Source organism: Phyllostomus hastatus, unplaced genomic scaffold, assembly GCF_019186645.2.
Source record: "Phyllostomus hastatus isolate PE091 unplaced genomic scaffold, TTU_PhHast_1.1 phas_contig_86, whole genome shotgun sequence".
Lineage (NCBI taxonomy): Eukaryota > Metazoa > Chordata > Mammalia > Chiroptera > Phyllostomidae > Phyllostomus > Phyllostomus hastatus.
Genome location: NW_025333977.1, coordinates 77,369,182 through 77,390,303, shown reverse-complemented (window position 1 = coordinate 77,390,303; position 21,122 = coordinate 77,369,182). Strand labels below are relative to the sequence as shown.

General features: G+C 37.3%; 1 protein-coding gene across 1 annotated transcript in view; it reads left to right on the top strand.

Annotated features, from left to right (window-relative positions):
- MORC1 (MORC family CW-type zinc finger 1) overlaps positions 1-21,122 on the top strand; it is a 172,302-nt gene that overhangs the window by 20,845 nt on the left and 130,335 nt on the right. The window contains exons 4-8 of the mRNA XM_045851829.1: positions 864-932; positions 4,952-5,042; positions 5,643-5,751; positions 9,864-10,023; positions 11,894-11,999. Coding sequence (XP_045707785.1) covers positions 864-932; positions 4,952-5,042; positions 5,643-5,751; positions 9,864-10,023; positions 11,894-11,999 — 535 coding nt within the window. The remainder of the gene's footprint in view (positions 1-863; positions 933-4,951; positions 5,043-5,642; positions 5,752-9,863; positions 10,024-11,893; positions 12,000-21,122) is intronic.

Genomic DNA, 21,122 nt, shown 5'->3' with positions numbered 1-21,122 from the left:
AAAGTATTTTCAGTTTTACTATAAAAATAGACGTACAACAACGGTTGTCTAAGTCATTTCTTGGCTCTACTGTCATTTAGTACTTGCTCTTGAGTGTCTTTCTTTGCTTTTACCATCTTGACAAGGAAAGGAGAAAGTTGTTATTTAGAATTGGTAGACATTTCTAGTGTTTGGTTTAAATATGTAAACAATGCAAACTGGATAAATCTGAAATTAAAGACACTACCAAAAAGGTTGATTTTACTAATAGCCAGAGGTCTGAGAGTTTCAAAGGCTGGTTATTTCTTTGTAATCATGGTCCCATGACCACCGTGGTATTGAAATAAGTAAAAATCTATAAACTCAAAACATCCACAGCAGCAACAACAAAAGAAGCATGCTCAAATGGCTGTTATAGGAATTAACTACTTGGAAGAGAGCTTGATGAATTTAATAAGAATGGCCCGGATTGACTTTAGAATTAGAGCTTTGGTGGAAGGGAATAAAATAAAGGTTGATAAATTTGGATAGAGGGATCCTGGCATCACATCACCATCTACCTTTCTTCCCTCCCACAGGAAGGAAATATATGGAATCTAAAGGATCGGTCAAATTCTAGAGCTGGGCATGTCATACTATATACATTATTTATTAATGTATAGGTGGTTTACATTAATTCAGAGCCTTTTTTGTCTTGATTATTTTCTCCTGGCAATTTCTTGTGAAATTGTAGTCAAAATGGTTTTCTGAGCTCTATCATTGTGCCACAACTCTGTCACTCAGTGGCTGCATTTGAGGAGGACAAATAATTATGTGAGCAGCATGATTTTCTGATGAACAAATTAAGCCCAATATTTATTAGTAATAACTGCCTTCTCTTACAGTGGATGATGAAAAACTGCAGGGTGGATTCATGTTGTGCTTCCTGGATGATGGATGTGGGATGAGCCCTGGTAAGTTAATTATCTTGATACCTAACTGGCTGTTAGAGGAAACAGTCTGAAAACCCATAAAATAAATAAAAGTAAATTGAGCTAGCTGTGCAAAAACAGGTATGGAGCTATTAGGGAAAATAAACCCCAGTGTTAACATATTGAACTTTTTAGTTTACATATTTCAGCTGACAGAGTAAATTCATTGCAACCATCTAAACCAGGACAAAAAGTGAATGTAAATAAATATTGCTAGAAAAATGAAAGGCAGAAGTTACCTGATTACTTGTACAAAAAACATCTGGGAATAAATGGAATACAAATAGTTACTGGTTGGATTCTGAAATCATTTTTTTAGACCATCCTCCTGGTATTGCTTGTAAGAACCCTGAGGCAGTTTCCAGTGCCTTTAGGCAATTTAAAGTTTTGTGCTTAACCTTGAGGCGGAGGTCACCCCTCCTTGTTTTTAGCAGTTTGTGATTTTTCTTTGCAGGTTCAAAGGGTTAGTTGATTCAATTGAATGTACCCATCATAATGAATACCTCTACAATACATTTCATGAATTATCTTTGTATCTTCAAGGCTAGCAAAAGCCAGCACAAAGTAGGTGCATAATGCCTATTTGCTGTGGAGTTGAAATGTTATTTATTTGCTCTGATGAGGGCTTTGAGTTATTTGGGCTAGCTTAACCTTGAGTTCTTTTTTAAAAATTGTATTTTATTGATTATGCTATTACAGTTGTCCTGATTTTTCCCCCTTGTCCCCCTCCACCCAGCACCCCCCACTCCCTCAGGCAATCCCCCCACCATTGTTCATGTCCATGGGTCATGCATATAAATTATTTGACTACTCCAGGGGTGTCCAAACTTGGCAATTCTGGGCCACACTGGAAGAAGAGTTGTTTTGGGTTACATATTAAATATTCTACAACATGTAACTACAAAAAATCTTGTAATGTTTTAAGTAAATTTACAAGTTTTTGTTGGGCCCCATTTGTATCTATACTGGGCTGTATGTGGCCCATTGGCTGTGGGTTTGAAAGCTCTGCTCCATTTCCTACACTGTGCTTTACATTCCTGTGGCTGTTCTGCAGCTACCTATTTATACTTCTTCATTCCCTCACCTCTTCACCCATTCTCCTCCTCCGTCTTTCATTTGGCAACCCTCTGGTAACTAACTTCTTTTCTCTTGCTGCTTTTAAGAGTCTCTTTTTATCTTAAACCTTTGGTTTTTAAATTATGATGTGCCTTGGAGTGCGCCTCTTTGCATCCATTGTAATTGGGTCTCTCTGTGCTTCTTGGACTTGCATGACTATTTCCTTCACCAAATTAAGGAAGTTTTCTTTCACTAAATTTTCTGATAGATCTCCAATTTCATGCTTTTTCTTTTCTCCTTCTGGTACCCCTATGGAACAAATGTTGGAGCTCTTGAAGTTGTCCCAGAGGCTGCTTTTACTATCTTCATTTTTTTGGATTCTTTTTTTTTTGTTATTCTCTGTGGTGGGTTTTTGCTTCCTTATGTTCCAAATCAATTTGATTCTTGGTTTCATTCACTGTACTGCTGTTTTAAAAATTATATTTTTACAAAATATAAACAGAAACATTGAAATAAAGAACAAACCAGACAGTAACCACTTCGGCTCCCAGCCCTACCCATCCCTGCCTCCTACCCTCGAAACTACACCCTTTGGCTTTGTCCATGTGTCCATTATCCATGTTCCTTGATGGCCCTTCCCTTATTTTCCCCCAATATTCCTCTCCACCCTCCCCTCTGGTTAGTGTCAGTTTGTTCTTTAATTCAATGTTTCTGGTTATATTTTGCCTGCTTGTTTATTTTGTTGATTAGGTTCCACTTATAGGTGAGATCATATGGTATTTGTCTTTCACTACCTGGCTTATTTCACTTAGCATAATGTTCTCCAGTTCCATCCATGCTGTTATGAAGGGCAGGAGCTACTTCTTTCTTTCTTCTGTGTAGTATTCCATTGTGTAAATGAATACCACTGCTGGGATTATACCCTAAGAACCCTGAAACACCAATTCAAAAGAGTCTATGCAACCTAGTGTTCATAGCAGCACAATTTACAATAGCCAAGTGCTGGAAGCAAACTAAATGCCCACCAGTAAATGAGTGGATGAATTCTTAAAATAAAAGAATATGTGATATATTCTAAGGCAATTCTTTAAAAAAAAGAGGCAATTCATTTTGTGTATCTCCATGAACAAAATGGTCAAAGCACAGGAATGCGACAGATACTCAGTTCTTCTGAAGGAATATGCTTCAGTTGACATATAGAGTAGTATTAAGAAAAGCCCATTAGTGTCAAGAGAGCAATTCTTTATTAACACTGATTAGAAATTAAGTAATAAGTTAGAAGGAAGAGTCTATCTGTTGTCCAAACTGAGCCAGATCAGTCTTGACCCTAAAAAGGTGACTGCAGAAATTTCCAAACTCTCACCTCCCATCTTGTCTCATGACAGTCCTTTCCCCCTACACATACCCTGAGAGGGCTTTTTCTTTTAATATCAATGATATCATTATTCTCCTGATTAAAACTTTTAGTGCTTTTTCATTCCTTCAGAGTAAAATTTATGCTCCCCAGTAGCACTTTCAATTTGTGTGATTTGCCCTCTGACCTTTTCTCCTATCATTTACCTTGCTTATAGCATTCTAGCCACATCATCATTTGAATCTCATCTAAATTTTCACCTTATAAAAGGGGCTTTCCCTGATCATTCTGTCTGTAGGACATGCTCCTGTTAATTTTCAATCACATTGACCTGGTTTTGTTACCTTCACTTAACACTTGCAGAACAGTTCTTGTTTATTTGCCTACTTTTTTCAATCTGTTTCTCTTACCATGGCATATGGTTCTTGAGAGCAAGGGTCATGTGAGTTGGATTCAGTGTTCTGACCCTCTGCTCAGAACTCTAGCCACCACACATAGGAGTCTATGTGGTGTGTAATGCAAACCGTGCAATATGGTCTTTGACAAATCTGGGTTGTAATCCTGGTGGTAGAATATATCCGCTGTGTGACCTTGGGAAGGCTACATAAACTCCTTAAACTTCAATATCCTCATCTGTAACATGCAAATAATAATAATAATACTGTGTTCCTTGCTGGTTTGTTGTAAATATTAAATAGTGCATGTAATGTATAGAACATAGCACCTAGAATATACTAAACTATCAGTGAATTGTAACTAATACTGTCCTTTTGGATACATGTTACCTAATCTCCATTCCTGTATAAGAACATGTGATTGAATGTCAGGTTAGCTTCTGACAAGCAGAGTGTCTGGCAGCTTCTACACATCCCATACCAGGTGCTGCCGAGCTACAGCATGTGTACCCCCAGACTGACACACGGTCCCAGCACAGTTTGGGAGCATAAGTTCAAATAGGCCAAATGGAAGGCCCATTTCTGTCTTTTTTGATTTACCTGGCAGCTTTCTGGAGGTATGTATTAGTATTTTCTGAAATCCAGAAGACTTGTCTAGAATTCCAGAATGCCCTGAAGAAAACAGGGAACTAACTCTAAAAGTTTGGAACAAGTAGCCCTTGCTTCCCAGGTGGTATCAGATCAGAGCCATTCTTTCTTCTCAGCCCCACAGGGGGCTGAATAGAGGCCAAATTTACAGAAAATTACTAGTGGTACAAATAATCATAATGCTAAAAATTTATTAGCATTTATCAAGTGCTGTGTGTTATGTCCAGGGCTTGAAGACTAGATCTTATTTAATTCATTTATCTTGATCAACAACTGTGTTATATGTGCTAGTATTTCCCTTTTAAGAGAGATGAGGAAATTAAGCCTCAGAGTTTTAAACTCTTATTTGCCCAAATTCACGTGGCTAAGTCTGTCAGACCTCCTTTAATATAATAGTATTAAGATCCTGGTCAGAGACTATGGAGCCTGACAAGAAGCTTTGTTTCTGGGCTGACCCAAGAGGTGTGGGTTTGTCCTAACACCCTGAGACATGCCCCTATAAACTACTCATAATTCTTAACCACCCTCAACATTGTTGTGTATTACAGAGGAAGCTTCAGATATCATTTACTTTGGAACATCCAAGAAACGGTTGTCGCCCTTGAAGTTTATTGGACAATATGGCAATGGTCTTAAAAGGTGGGAATTTTTTTCTTTAAGGCACGTATTATTGATATTGGAATAATATTTAGTTACAGGTAATCTTATACAGCATGGTCCAAGTTCATAAAACTTTAAAAAGAATATAAACTTGGGAGTGCTACCTTGCTTTGGAATCTCCATTTCTATAACTGACTTAGATCTATACAACATTCTAAAATTTATTTTTCAAACAGATGGTGAATCTTCTTTCAGGAATAGCTGTACTCTAGAGCTTAATTGCATGTCTGTGGTTTATTGTTTCTCAAAGCATAGTTTAGCATAGTGTCCATGGCTTATTTCAGTAGACTGTCTCAATGAAAGGCAAGGACGCAGGCCACTATCATCAGTGTGGCTCCTGCCAGGGACAGATGATTGTTTTCTTCAGCCCCAGACAGCACCTTCTCCCTAGAAGTCGTGTCTCAAGCAGCAGTGTGGGGCTGGATTAGTTCAAATGCATCTGCTCTACTCAGAAAAAAAAATCATATTGTACTCTGTTGGTGATGGGTCAGCAAAACAGTGGAGTTATTTCTATGAAGAGAAAACCCTTCTTTTTATTGTTTGAGATGTAAACTGTTATGTTCTTGAATTTTTTTATAGTGGATCCATGCGGATTGGAAAAGACTTTATTCTCTTTACAAAGAAGGAAGAAACAATGACCTGTGTTTTTTTTTCTCAGACATTCTGTGAAGGAGAAGGTCTGAGTGAGGTAAGAGTTGAGATTTTTTCTTTCATTCCAATGGTGTTGGTATTGTTCTCTATAATGAGTTCTTTCTGATTGTGGTTTAGAAGGTTAGGAGTACGTTTGGGAAATCAGAAAAGGTGGCTGGGGTCATTGGAGGCCTCTCCTGTTGACCCTTTCTTAGGTTTTTAACTTCTAGGAAGTTTTCATAACTTTATTTACATGATCTGCATTCCCAAACCTCCCAAAACAAGAGGCTCCTTTTGGCACAATGAGCTATTTTGGAAGAAGTCTGCAACACATTTCTACCACTTGTGCCATAAATGGATTATCAGTCTTAAAATACATAGAATATTGGGTTCAAAGTCTTAGAATATAAAATCTAAAAAAAATTGAATTTGAAACTGTAACTTGGGTGACCATAATTTCAACTCCATTTGATGACCCAGAGATTTTAATATTCAGTGTCCGAGTTTTACTATTAAGAACATCAGTTATGATTTACTATTAAGAACATTGGTTATGATTCAGTACATCAAATACATATTGAGGAACTGCTGTCTACCCAGCACTGGGTAGACTCTGGGGAAGTTAGAAAACAAGCAGAAGACCATCTGACCGTAAAAGTGTTTCCATCACTGTCACAAAATAAGGCAGATGCATATGAATTGTATAAATAACAAAATGGAGGTGTTTAGACTTGACTTGGGTTGGCAAACACACAATACAGTATACAGGTGATGTGTTATAGAATTGTGTATCTGAAACCTATATAATTTTATTAATGAACATCACCCCCCAAAAATAAAAAAAACCCAAAACCAAAATGGAGGTGTCAGTGAGGATGTGTTTCTGCTGTTACAAATTGCTAAAAGCAATCATATGGATGGAGACATTAGAGAACCTTGAGTGGTCCATGAGGGTTTTATGGAGTGAGTGAAGGCTGGTTCCTGGAGAGCAGTGGCATACAGCCAGTCTCAGACCCGGAGACAGCATGGGGTTTGGAGGGACAGTGTGAAAATGGGAGATTGCCCAGCAGGAGCTGAGTGTGCTCACTGGCTGCAGTGGACTGGGGCTGGGTAATAGGAACAGTCGGCAATGGAGAGTAGCTGAGTGGGATGCTGACATGAGGCAAAGAGATGTGTTAAGCATTTATGTTGTACTTTATGTATGTAAAGGGCATGTGAAACTGGGCCGAAGCTTTGGGGTTATAGCTTTTCTAAAATGGACCATTCCCCCCACATCACCATTTTATTTTTTCAATAAAACCAACCACCTCTTTTCATTTCCACAGAAGCAGTCTCTTTTAGTAATATTACTTAATACTTTTGATATTTTTTCTGGATATCTCTATGTAACAGGTTTACAATGTTGTTTCTTCTTTTTTTGCAGCAGGGAAGATAATTAATAAATTCACAAAAATCAACATTGCAATAAAACTGTACAAATATTTGGCTAAATTTAAAAACTTTTATGAGTGTTCCCAGCAAGCAATTGGAATTACAAGAAATTACAAGAAATACTAGGCCTTTGTGCAATTGTATTGCTACTTTTGATTTGGTTTAGTCATTATCAATTAATCTCCCATTGTAAAAGAGGAGGGTTTATTTTTTCCTCTACTCCTTCCATACACATACCCTTCCAATTTCATCGCTTAATTGTAATTATGATTATGGCAATATTCAGTATACATTATGAGACTATGTAAACACCATTCTTAATCATATCATGTTATAAACTATTATTTTTCCCATTCTTGCATGACTTTTTACTTTCCCTGGAATTAATAGTTGTCTGTTCAGTGTTCTATATACTTATCACTACCACTGAGTACATGCTTGGTTTTCTATGCCTTTATCGCTTCTCATGGGTGCTGCAACTCCCACTTCTCATGGGTGGTGCTGAGCTGCCATCCTGGGATCTGCCCATGCCATCGTCCAGGCAAGTCTCCTCATCTCTCCTCTGTGTTCAATCTCAGATCCTGAATCTCATGTCTTCTTTCATAGCTTGTTCCCTCTTTTTGGTGTAACATATCCTCCAGTAGCATTTTAGCAAAGGTGCATGAAAGGTAAAATTATTTTGAGATCAGAAAAGCATAAAAATGTTATCTTGACTGAAAATGTAGTGATAATTTGGTTTGGTGTTATTGCTAGGTTGGAATAAATTTTCCTTTGGAACTTCGAAGGTATCGCTCCATTATTTTCTAAGTTCTAGAGTTATTGTTAGGGGGTCTGAGGCCATTTTAATTCCTGAGTCTTGTATGTGGCCCAGCACCCTCCCCCACCCACATACACAGCTTTTTGAAGGTCAGCTTTATCTTCTTTGTCCTGCTTGTCTCCAGTATTCTGATTTCAGTGTTTTGCTTTTGGATGGATCTATTTGGATCCATTGTGTGGGCACTTGTTAGACATTTGCGAAATGGAAACTCGTGTCCTTCAATTCTGGGGTAATTTTCTATAACGTTGGAAGATTTTCTTTCATCTATAACTTTTTATAACTACTCTTTCTTAGCTCTTGGATGTCTAAGACCAGTTCTTTAATTTTCTTATTTTTCCTCTCCTATATTTTTCCATTGCATTTTTGTTTCATTTTCTGGGAGATTTTTTAACATTTCTATTTTAACCCCTTCCTAGAAAAAAATTTCCTATAGTCATATTCTTAATTTCCAAGAAATCTTTCTCTCAATGTTTCCTTTTAAAAGATACCTAGTTCTTTTTTCATGGATATAGTTCTCCCTCTTAGAGCTCTGAAGCTATTAACAATGATCGATTATTTTTCTTCTGACAATTTCATGTTTTTCCTATGGCTTCTCTTTCCACTGAGTTGCTTTGTTGATGCTTGTTTATTTGGTCTCTACTTATCATACTATAGGCTTTTCTTAGGCGGCTATTCATCCTGAATACAGTGTATCCTCACTGAACTTCCTGAATAGGTTCTTGGAAACTGTGACTTTAAGGAAATAGTGTATATAATGAAACCAATTTTCCCATAGGCTAATTGATGTAAATAACAGTTAAGTTTCTTGGCATATTTCTGGTTACAAAACATTAACCAAACTTACAAAAATCTGAAACACTTCCAGTATTAAACATTGAAATAAGTGCAAGCTACACTAATACATTTAAGAAAGATTAATAGAACAAGATAATTATTTTCCAACCCATTTATTCCAGTACAGGGTCATGGGCATGGGTGGCCTCTCTCAGTAGCTCAGGGCACTCAGTGGGACCCCACCCTGGGCAGAGTGCCCTTCCATTGCAGAGCCACTCACAGACACCCACGCTCACTCAGACTGGGGCAGTTCAGACACACCAGTCCACCTCATATGCACATTTTTGGGATGTGGGAGAAAACCAGACTATCTGGAGAAAACCCACATGGACATGGGGAGAATGGAAAAACTCCACACAGGCTGTGGCCCAGGCAGAGAATTTTTTTCTCATCAGCATTGTAATGAAACAATGTTGAATGGAATGACATTTGAGAATCTGCTGTACTCTGAAGATTAGTCCAATAAAATGCCTATTGGGAGCTCTGCAGTGTGGGTGGGGCTTGGCAGCTATAAGTGGCACCATAATGAGATCTAGCTGGGTTGTTATATTGGGAAACTCTCAATGTAATATTTTTTTTTATGTCTTTCCTCCCAGACTGGTCAGGTTTCTCAGAGAAGACACCTGCAGCCTTCTGCCTGAAGTCTTATGTGACAGCTTTCTCAGAGTCAAAGGGGAAAAGAGATCTGGGATTCCCAGTATCTAATGTGTATGCTCTCAATTAATCCTTCCCATCTCAGTAACGTCCCCTGACAACTATACTTGGCATGCCATCTAATTTAGAAATGCTTTGTTTTAGTCTTTCCAGAGAATGAACATCCGGTCCCTGTGGAGGTGGGGGAGCTCTTGCCAGATGGGGGTATGGATGCTCTTCTGTCTTTCCCCTTTGCCTGCCTCCAGAGTTAATTCATATACACATTTGTTATGTGTCTCTTCTTTATAAAACCAGGATACAGGAGGAAAGTAAACTTCTAATTTTGTGTTTGGTTTCATAATTTGGCCAAAGAGTGGACTGAATTTTCATCAGACAAAAGGATGATGTTTTTTATTGTGCATTTTACAATAAATTAATATTTATTTTTAAAATAGGTTGTGGTTCCAATGCCCTCATGGTTAACAAGAACCAGAAAACCTGTCACAGATGATCCTCAGAAATTCTCAACAGAATTGTTTATAATTTATAAGTACTCTCCATTTAAAACTGAAGTTGAATTAATGCGGCAATTTGATGTCATCTATGGCAAATGTGGTAAGATCATCAAAACTGAAATTTTGTTGGAAGTATTTTCAGTGTCTTATGAAAGGTGCTGTACGTATGTGTTGATGTTTTTTTCTCTTTATAATATCATGTGGAGTTTCACCATGGGGCAGGCATTTATTTTATCCATATAAGTTTTGTATTAAGAGAATTCAAACATATATAACTCCAAGTCCCTGACAATGGGAGAAATGTTTGTACTTGCATGAACTTGGTGAGAATGGATGAGAAGAGGATGATACAAGCTGTGACCATAGGGGCTCCACAGCCCCACACCAGGTACCAAAGTGGGGAGGTGCTTATTGCAGCATCTAAGATTACATGATTCCAGGTTTGGAAGAGTTGGCAACTTATAAAGTAATGAATCCAAGTTTCTGTGGCAGTTCTCAAAAACCTTGTAAATACTCCTTTACAAACTAATAGATCTTTTTTGCATTCTTTCAACCTCCACCAACTTTCTACTCAACATGAAGAATGTGCTATGTCTAGTAACATTTTCCAGTGCCAGTATTTGCCTAGACTTCCAACACTTTCTATATCTAGAAGCCAAAAGGATCCTACCTTAGAGAAAACTATGTGCATTCTGCTTTTTCAAGTCCTTGATTTATGTAATGTTTATTAGAGAAACTCTGAGAGATTTGTTTCTGATTAGCCTATGTTACTTTTGAAGTTTCTTCTCTAACCTCCAATAGTGATGTTTTGTGTCATCCTTTCCTCCTTCTTATAAAGGAAAATATTGGCAGTTAAACTGTCCTTTCATTAGCATGTACATGCTATACTTTGAGGACCATTAATGTAATCTCTTAGTTGACTTCTAATTATGAAATACTCTTTCAAATGCTGATGGAGAGCATACTATTTCCTGAATACTTTTCTAAAGGGTTTATAAAAATTAACTCATTTAATCCTCAAAACAACTGTACATTTTAGATACTTTGTAAACTCTACTGTATAGGTTAGAAGAGTTGGGTTCAGCAAGGTTAGGAAGCTTATCTGAGGTCATTGCACTGGTAAATGTTTGACCCAGGATTTAGACACAGGCCTTTGGGCTCCCAAGTCCAGTTCTTAGCCCTGTGCAGTTCTTCCTGGTATTTATTTAAGCACTACCAAACAAGGGTAATTGGTTGTTCTTTTAATTTCTCTGGCAGTCCTGTTTGTCTTCCTATTATAAGCAACTCTAAAGAATTTGGACTTTTTTGTTAACTGTCCATCAAGGCAAGGTCAGCACACTGTGGCCCACAGGTCTAATCTGGCTTCATACCTGTTCTTGTAAATACAGCTTTATTGGAATATGGCCAACTCATACATATATGTATTGTCAGTGGAAGCTTTCCTGCTACAGTGGTAGAGTTGTGAGTAGTTGTGACAGAGACCATATGGCCTGTAGAATGTGGAGTATCTATTTTGTGGCCCTTTACTGAAAAAATTTGCCACACCTGTTATAGGGTCTAAAACAACACCTCATATTTGTACAAATTTTTAAAACTCATATTTGTTTTCATGTTCATTGATTGTAGTTCTACCAATGAGAGCTTTACCTGTAATACAAATTTGGATAAGTCTCCTAACAATTTTTATAATGCAAATTATGAAAAGTGCCCAAGCTTAAGAATCCTCATTGAAGGACATAATAAAATGAGTAGTGAAAAGAAGTACTATATGGTAGAATCGCAACACTCTTCAGCAGAGAGCGGAATTTACTATAAGTCATATATCTTGGAAGTTATCCAAACATATTTACTGAAGTACAAAGGGAGATTTGGCCTAGAGCAAGCTTAAATCAATAGATGAGATAATATCACCATGACTGATATTTAGTATAGTTAAAATATTGACAAGTCAAACATCTATTTTACACTAGGTACTTTCCTGGTTATTTATAACCTGAAGCTTTTGCTTAATGGAGAGCCAGAGTTGGATATTAAAACTGACAACGAAGATATACTGATTGCTGGAGCTCTTGAGGGGTAAGTAATGTGTGTGTGACAAAATGTCTCTCAGAATGGCACTGAACTGTCATCAGCAGCCCTGCGTCCTGGTTCCCAGTCTGAGGCTACTGAACCTCAGTACTGTATGAGCACAATTCAATTCACACTAGTTACAGATGAAGTAAGTTAGGCTATAGCACTGGTTCTGAAACCTGACTAAGATTCTGAGTGACCTGGGCAGCTTATTAAGAAGTATGACTAAGATTCTGGGTGACCTGGGCAGCTTCTTAAGAAGTATAGGATCTTATTTCATCCCAGGCCTACTGAATCAAATTCTCTAGATATCAAGCCTAGAAATGAATATTTTCTGTGTGTTCCCCAGGTGATTCAGAGGGGCCAGCATGTTTGCGAACCCCTGGAATATAAGATCCCTAATAATAATCTCTAATTCCAAGCCTCCTGTTTTATGAATATTAAAACTAAAAAAAAACACCCTGAAGAGTATAATTCATACAGAGCATTAAAAATGCATCAGTATGGAGTGAAGCAAAAAGGAATACTACCAAATGGCAATTCACAATACCCCTATGAACTGTATACTTACAGCTTATATATAAATAAATTGACATTCATTTTTCTTGGCTATTAGCAATCCATAAAAACGGAATGAGAAGTTACTGGGGGGCCGTGTGGGTGAGAAAGTGTGGAGAAGCAATGAACTAGGGACTACACCTAGGCTTCTCTAAAATAACTTTGTGTTTAAAACTTATTAGCTTGAGCATACAATTTCCTAGTGTTAGAATTTTAGAGCTAGAGGGAATTGAAAGGAATTTTATCCAATCTGAGACATTTCACATACCAGTATTGTCCAACAGAAACATAATGAGAGCCACAGACATGAGCCACATATGTACTCTTAACCTTTCTAGTAGCCACACTAGTAAACATACAAAGAAAGAGGTGAAATGAATTTAACAATGTTTTAATTTAATCTGGCATATATGAAATGTTATAATTTCAATTTGGATATAAAAATATGAAGAAATATTTTACATTCTTGTTAACACTGTCTTTGAAACTCAGAGTGTACTATACACACAGCACATAGAAATTTAAAACAGAGCCTGGACACCTGATAACCACAGGTGTCCAGTGCTGTTGTATTGGAGAGTGCAGGTTTAGACAAAGACATTCACACCCATGTAAACACATTAGTAAAGAATTTTTTTTTTTTTTGCTGTTGAGGTAAAATTTATAAAGTCTTTTCCACTGTTAGAAAATTTAATGTTTGGTATCACCTTTTTAGATGATCTTTTCTACTTTTTTCTGATTTATATTTTTACTTATTTTATTCCAACATGTGGAATTCTTAATTTACAAAGAAATGGAGGTTGTTTTCTTTTGGAATAAATATCCAGCCTAATTACTGTCGGACAAATGCTGGGAAACCCTCTGCCAGCACTGACAAGCCGGTATCAGAAAGGAGGCCCAGAGTTGTTACTAGCACATCCATTACTGTCTCCCCCTTTCCTGCTGGCCCTGTCCTTCTCCTTAAGAGCTGGTTCTAAAACCAGTACCTCATGCTGTTTAAAAGCCTTGAGCATAAATTTTCAAATGGTTATCTCTCAGAGTGCCTTGGCCTTTCAACACTACCATCAGGAAACAATACAATATTAGAGGATTAATTTGAAAGCTTATTCTTTGGGAAAAAGTTCTTAGTGTTTCCAGATTGTTTAACGAAGCCAGAAGCTTTCTAAGCCATTTAGGCAGTTAATTATAAAATAAAGAAAATGGATAGGACCTAAGAAGTGTACATATGACTACATTGGATTTCTTTTGTTTGATTTTTCAACAAAATTTTTCATAGTTTAACCACAAAGTCTTTTAAATACGAGGATGAGGTCTTATGACAAGGATTAGTATGAAGAGGCCACAATTTCTGTACTAAAGATAATATATTTCATGGCTTCTCATAGGAGTACGCGGTGGTGCCAAGAACGGGTAGCACTTTCACCTCAGGGAGAGGGTAGCAATGCCCCCTGCATTTTCTCCTCTGAAAAGCCAGTGGGTTCTGATGTTAACACCTCATTCCTCCACTAACCAGGAAAAAATGAATTCTTGGGGCTAAAATAATACTTCTGGACCAAGATGGATCTTTATGACACTTCTTGCATTTAAGACTTTTGATATTTGAACTTCCATGTGGAGGATACTGGCCAGCAGTATCCATCCCTGCTGCAGTTGCTCGTCGAAACATGAGAAAAACATACACAGGGACAACCGAGTCTTGTGGGGAAATACGGAGGAAACGGCCACTCTTGCTGGTGGAGAGCACCCCGAGTCCCCGCCTGAGTAGGCTTTTATTAAGAATACAGACACAGTTTGTGGATACAGTCTGGCAGGGAAGATCAAAAGGAATAGGTAGTTTTCAGAGGGACCGACAGAACTCCTGCTTGGATTCTGGGCAGAGTTTAGGGTTTTAATCACTTAATAAGACTACAAGACCTAAAAGGCTAGTTTCATTTCCTGTCTGTGCCTTCATATTCTAATTCCATAGCATCCTCCAGCAAGCAGATCTCACAGGATCTTGCATATTCTATGTCCCAGGCCTGATTACCCCGGGGGTCTGCCAACTCTGGTCTGGACTACACCGCCCCTATTATTTCCACAGGCCTGAGTCAGGCAGAGGAGACAAAGGAAGCCAGGAGACTTGGATTTCTCACAACTAAGAACAAGAACTCAGGCTTTGACAAAGCGGAGGGTGCAGGGGTCGATGTCAATCACCCCTTCATTTCCACAGCCCTGAGTCTCTTCCCTGAGGCCTCCACGTGATCATGCCTCTCTTAGGCAATTCCCCCCATGGGAAATCTTACCTGTCATTGGCTAACTGATCAAGCATAGGCCAGGCACATAACAGGCAGTGTTCATGCCAGGGAAATAAGTTTTGTCTCCTTAGTGCCTCCTGGTTCAGAGGTCTCTCACTCAGCCTAAGTCGTGGGGGGTTACAGCTTCCTGAGACCAGGCAGGGCAGACCCCAACACCAATCAAGTGCAGTTTACATTATCTTGGTTTCTAGAACAAGAGGTTTATAATGTAATAATAACTCCTTTACTGTTTCTTTTTTCTTGTAGTCATTGTGTCCCCTTCAACCCACTGGGAATGCTTCTACATCTGTCCAAAACAAGTTTCAAACATGGGAACTGTGTTATTTTCACCTTTGGTCTTAGTGTAGTCCTGCTGGTTCTGAAAATAATTCAATTTTCTACATAGGAATAGAAAATTACAGGCTTTCAGGCTTTTATTTGGTCTCAGAGAAGAGGTTTTCTGGTATTATTTATTTTCTTCCAATTTTTTATATTGTAAAATCCAAAATGAAATAATACTTTAAAATTTTTTAGGAAATAATTTACATGTTATTATTAATTTGTATTATTCCATTCTAGTGTTTAAGTATAAATATTCATTTTTCTGTTTTCATTTATGATTTGCTTTTAAACTTTATTTTCAATTATTATGTAATCTTTCCCATTTTTAATTTTATTTTCATTTATTTTTAAATTAACATTTTTTTCAGTTACAGTTTACATTCAATGTTATTTTGTATTAGTTTCAGGTAAACAGCATAGTGGTTAGACAGTCATTACTTTATAAAGCATCCCCCTGATATTTCCAATATCCAACTGGTACATACACAAGTTATTACTGTATTATTGACTGTATTTCCCTTGCTGTACTTTACATCCCCATGACTAATTTACAACTACCAGTCTGTACTTCTCAGTCCCTTCACCTTTTTCACTCAGTCTACCAAATCCCCTTCCCTCTGACAACCATCAGTCTGTTCTATGTATCTATGAGTCTGTTTCTGTTTTGTTTGTTCATTTATATTGTTCTCTAGAGTGAACATATAAGTGAAATCATATGGTATTTATCTTTTTCTGACAGACTTATTTCACTTAGTTTAATACCCTCTAGATCCATCCATGCTGTCCAAAATGGTAAAATTTCATTCATTTTTATGGTTGAGTAATGAGTATTTCATTGCATATATTCCACTATTTAAGCAATTTTTTTATTGTTCAGTTACAGTTGTCACACATTTTTCCCCATTGCTGTTCCCTGCCCTGCCCACCCCACTCCCTGCTGCCACATTCAATTCTCACACCATCATCCTGCCCGTGGATCTTCTAATGTGTTCCTTGACTTGCCGCTTCCCTTACTTTCCCACATTATCCCCCTTCTCCCTCCCCTCTGGTTGTTGTCAGTTTATTCTTTATTTCCATGTCTCTGGTTATATTTTGCTCATTTGTTTTGATGATTAAGTTCCACTTACAGGTGAGATCATACAGTATTTGTCTTTCACTGCCTGGCTTATTTCACTTAGCATAATGCTCTCCAGATCCATCCATACTGTCATAAAGGAAAGGAGTTCCTTCTCTCTTTCTGTTGCATAGTATTCCATTGTGTAAATGTACCACAGTTTTCGATCCACTCATTTACTGATGGGCATTTAGGTTGCTTCTAGCACTTGGCTATTATAAATTGTGCTGCTATGAACATTGGGGTGCATAGGTTCTTTTGAATTGGTGTTTCAGTATTCTTAGGGTATAATTTCAGCACTGGAATTACTGTATCAAAAAGCATGCAATTTTTAGTTTTTTGAGGAATTTCAATACTGTTTTCCACAGTGGCTGCACCAGTCTGCATTGCCACCAACAGAGTACTAGCGTCCTTTTTCTTCACAGCCTCACCAGTACTTGTTTGTTAATTTGTTAATGATGGCCATTCTGACCAGTGTGAAGTGGTGTCTCACTGTGGTTTTAATTTGTATCTCTCTGAGGCTAGTAATACTGAGCATTATCCACTCAGCTGTTGATGGGAACTTGGGTTGCTTCCATAGCTTAGCCATAAATAACACTGCAGTGAACATAGGGATGCCCATATTCTTTCAAATTAGTGTTTTGATTTTCTTTTTTTTTGATTTTTAAAATATATTTATTTTTAGGGAGAGGAGAAGGGAAGGAGAACGAGAGGGAGAGAAACATTGATGTGTGAGAGAAACATCAGTCGGCTGCCTCCTGCATGCCCCCAACCAAAGACCCGGCCCAAAACCCAGACATGTGCCCTGACTGGGAATCTAACCAGAGCCATTCCCTTCCAGGGACGATGACCAGTCCACTGAGCCATGCCAGTCAGGGCTCGAGTTTCTTAGGATATAATACAGAAGTGGAATTATAAGCTGGCTCATAAGGCAACTCCATTTTTAATTTTTCGAGGAACCTTTTACACTATTTTCCACGATGGCTGCACCAGTCTGCATTCCCACCAACAGGGCACGAGGGTTCCCTTTTCTCCATATCCTCACCAACACTTGTTGTTTCTTGAATTGTTGATGAAAACCATTCTGACAGGTGTGATGTGATAGGTATCTTGTTGTGGTTTTAATTTGCATTTCTCTGATGATTAGTGACATTGAGCATCTTTTCATCTGTCTATTGGCCACTGCATGTCCTCTTTGGAGAGGTATATTTAAGTCCTTTGCCCATTTTTTCCCTTGGATTGTTTGTTGGTCTTTTTTTTTTTTTGTATTGAGTTGTATGAGTTCTTTAAAAATTTTGTGTATTAACCTTTTATCAGATGTAGCATTGGCAAGTATGTTCTCCCATTCAGTGGTTTGCCTTTTCACTTTGTTGATGTTTTTCTCTGCTGTGCAAAAAGCGTTTTAGTTTGATGTAATCCGACTTGTAATTTTTTCTTTAATTTCTCTTGCCTCATGAGATATAACATAAAAATGTTATGATGTAACATAACATCTCTCTAAGAGAGATGTCTGATATATTACTGCCTATGTTTTCTTCTAGGACTTTTATGGTATCAAGACTTACATTGAAATCTTTGATCAATTTTTAGTTTATTTTCATGAGTTCTGTAAGATGGTGGTCTAGTTTCATTTTTTTGCATATATCTGCCCAAATTTTCCAACACAATTTATTGAATACACTTTCTTTAACTCTTGTTATATCCTTGCCCCCTTTGTTGAGTATTAATTGATCATAAAGGCATGGGTTTATTTCTGGGCTCTCTATTTGATTCCATTGATGTATTTGTCTGTTTTTATGCCAATACCATGCTGTTTGGATTACAATGGCCTTGTAGTATAATTTGATATCAGGTAGTGTGATTCTTCCAACTTAGTCTTTTTTATCAAATTTGCTGTGTCTACCCAAGGACTTCTGTGGTTCCATATACATTTTTGGATTATTCATTCTAGTTCTGTGAAATACACCGTTGGTATTCTGATAGGATTTGTGCTGAATCTGTAGATTGCTTTGGGTAGTATGGACATTTTAACAATGCTGATTTTTCCTATTCATGAACACTGTATATACATCATTTATTTGTATTTTCTTCCATTTCTTTCTTTAGTATCTTTTAATTTTTTGAATACAGGTCTTTTACCATTTTGGTTAAATTTATTCTTCGGAATCTTATTTTTTTGGTGCAGTTGTAAATGGAATTATTTTCTTAGTTTTCTTTCTGATAGTTCATTATTAATGTATAAAAATGCTGCTAATTTCTGGATATTTATTCTGTATCCTGTTACTTTAATGAACTTTTAAATCTGTTTTAGTAGTTTTGGGTAGAAACTTTGGGGTTCTGTACACAGTATATTTTCATCTGCTGTATAGTCTCAGTAAGCCTGATTTCATAATGATTTCTTGATAAGTGGCTTTTTAATAGTCCATTGAATTGATTCATGATAATTTATGTAACTGTTCCTGTATTTCTGGATGCCAGCATTTGTCCTAATGTTTAACATTATTTAGGACAATGTAATAAACATATTCATGTGGGTGGACTTTTTTATTCTTTTGAATTACTTTTTTTTGAGACAGATTCCCAGGATGGGAACTAGTGAGTCAAAGTTTGAACTCTTCAATAGTTCTTGTGAATATTTGGCATCAGTTTCAAAAACCCTTTTCATTAGTAATCAAAAACCCTTTTCATTCTGCTTTGAACTGAGGCTCCAAACATAGTAATCAGACCATTGGCAGAGCCTTGTTTCAAAATGACAAAACCTCATGAAAATTTCATCAGGAGTGGTGTTCAAGCACACAGGCAGTGGTAGCATGGGCTTTTGCGGTATCAGTCCAAAGACAACCTGTTTTCATTTAAATTTAATAAAACGTGTAAATAGGTAACAGACACCTCAGAATTTCAGGATGAAGATGAGGCAGAAGTTTGCATTTAGTGTGATATTTAAATCAGAATTTGAATCTATGAATGTGGTATGTGACAGGTGCCAGGGAATCATACATAGGTTCCAGGGTAATAGGCAGAAACTGGGTTGCATATGTAGGGAAAGAATCATGTCAAATTTTATGTCATCTGAAACTAAGGCAAAGTTCCCTGGAAGGGAAGAAGTTGGCATGAAAATAACTTTGTAAGAAATCAAAAGAAAATCAAGAGTTTGCATTGAAGAGGTGGGAGAAAAGGCTGAGAATACTGAATGTTAACAAAAATGAAAGTTGAACTCATAATAGAAAACAAGATGTTTTCTTTAGTGGTGGACTTAGATAATGTTTGTTTGTTAATGAATGTTGCAGTAATTTTTGGAACTACGGACCAAGTCCCACATCTTAATCATGTGTAAGTTATTTTCTTCACGAAGTTGTATTATTCTGCCTTTGGAAGTAGTCCATGCATGTGCGTAAAAGAAAATCAAGTTAATTCATTCTCTTACTAGCAGTTGTTAGTAACCTTCAATTGCAATCACACTAATTATTTAAATTTAGAGTCATTTTCAAAGGTCTTACATTGACGGAGTGCAGTAGGACTGAGCAAATGGGACATAAGTTGGTGAAGGGTTTTTAAATGAGTCAGTGCTCATCATTACCTCATATGTGCTTAACATAAATTGGCATCTGGAAAATCTACAAGGTGTAAGGTTTCAACATTCTTTACCCAGAGAGTTTATGTACATACCAGGTATGGAATTACAATTTTTATAATTTAGATGTTTTTAATTAAATTCATACGATACAGAATTCTTTATGTGCACACCAGTATGGACTTGTAATTTAGATTTTGAAATTTCATGCAAGGATTTGCCACTGAATCCTGGATCCATATGTGAACTTTCTTTACTCTTCCCTGCATCTCACTCCTCCTTGTTGTTCCAGCAGGTGTTCAAGGGCATTAATCTTTGGGTGGAGGGTAGAGTGAGTATGAAGGGTGGGGCTAAGTAGTGTACAAATGTTAATTTATTGAAAACTACTCAAATCTGCATAAATACAAAAATAGTGCTTTCTCATTCTTCACTTGAGTTTCCTCAGTCTCTTTCCTTATCATAGAAATCATTCTGCAACTTGAGTTTTTTAATATATCAAGTAGATTTTACATTGTTGGTCAGTTTATATTAGATTTAACATATTTTTCTTAACTTTTTCTTTTAAAATAATTTATATTCTGCAAAGGAGTTTAAAGGTAATACAAAGAATTTCAGTATACCTTTTAGGTTTCCCAAATGTTGATATTTTACCACAGCTGCATTATCATTCATCCTGTCCCTCTTCTGTCTTTAGACCAATGGATTTTTTTTTATTCTAACAGTTATAATGCATCACTATTAATATTAATTATGTGGCTAAAGTTGTCATACATTTGAGGTCCAAGATGGCAAAGGAGTAAGTGGAAGCTACACTAACTCCTCCCAGGCCCAATCCTAAATTACAAATAAATTGGAGAGATATTATCTTGAATAACCAACTGAACACTAGCTGGAGAGAAGCCTTATAACCAAGGACAGACAGAAGAAAACACTTCTCTACAACAAGACTGGTAGGGAGTGTGAATGAGGTGCAAGAGGGCTGGCTGGGCTCCCATGGGTGGCAGCTGAAGTTCCAGATGGATATTTCAGCTGCTGGGGTTTCCCCCTGAGAAGTGTGGGGTCTAAACTCCAAACTGGGCCCCCCAGCCTATACCACCAGATCTGGAAAGGAACCCAGATAACATGCAGCTATGAAAAGCAGCAGGATTTCTGTCTGCCCAGGAGAGACAGCTGGAGATTCAGAGAGCCTCTTAAAGGGCCAAAGCACAAATTTTCATTTGCAACCACTTACCCTGGGCTTTGGCAAAGGGAGGGCAGAGTGGACTAATGAT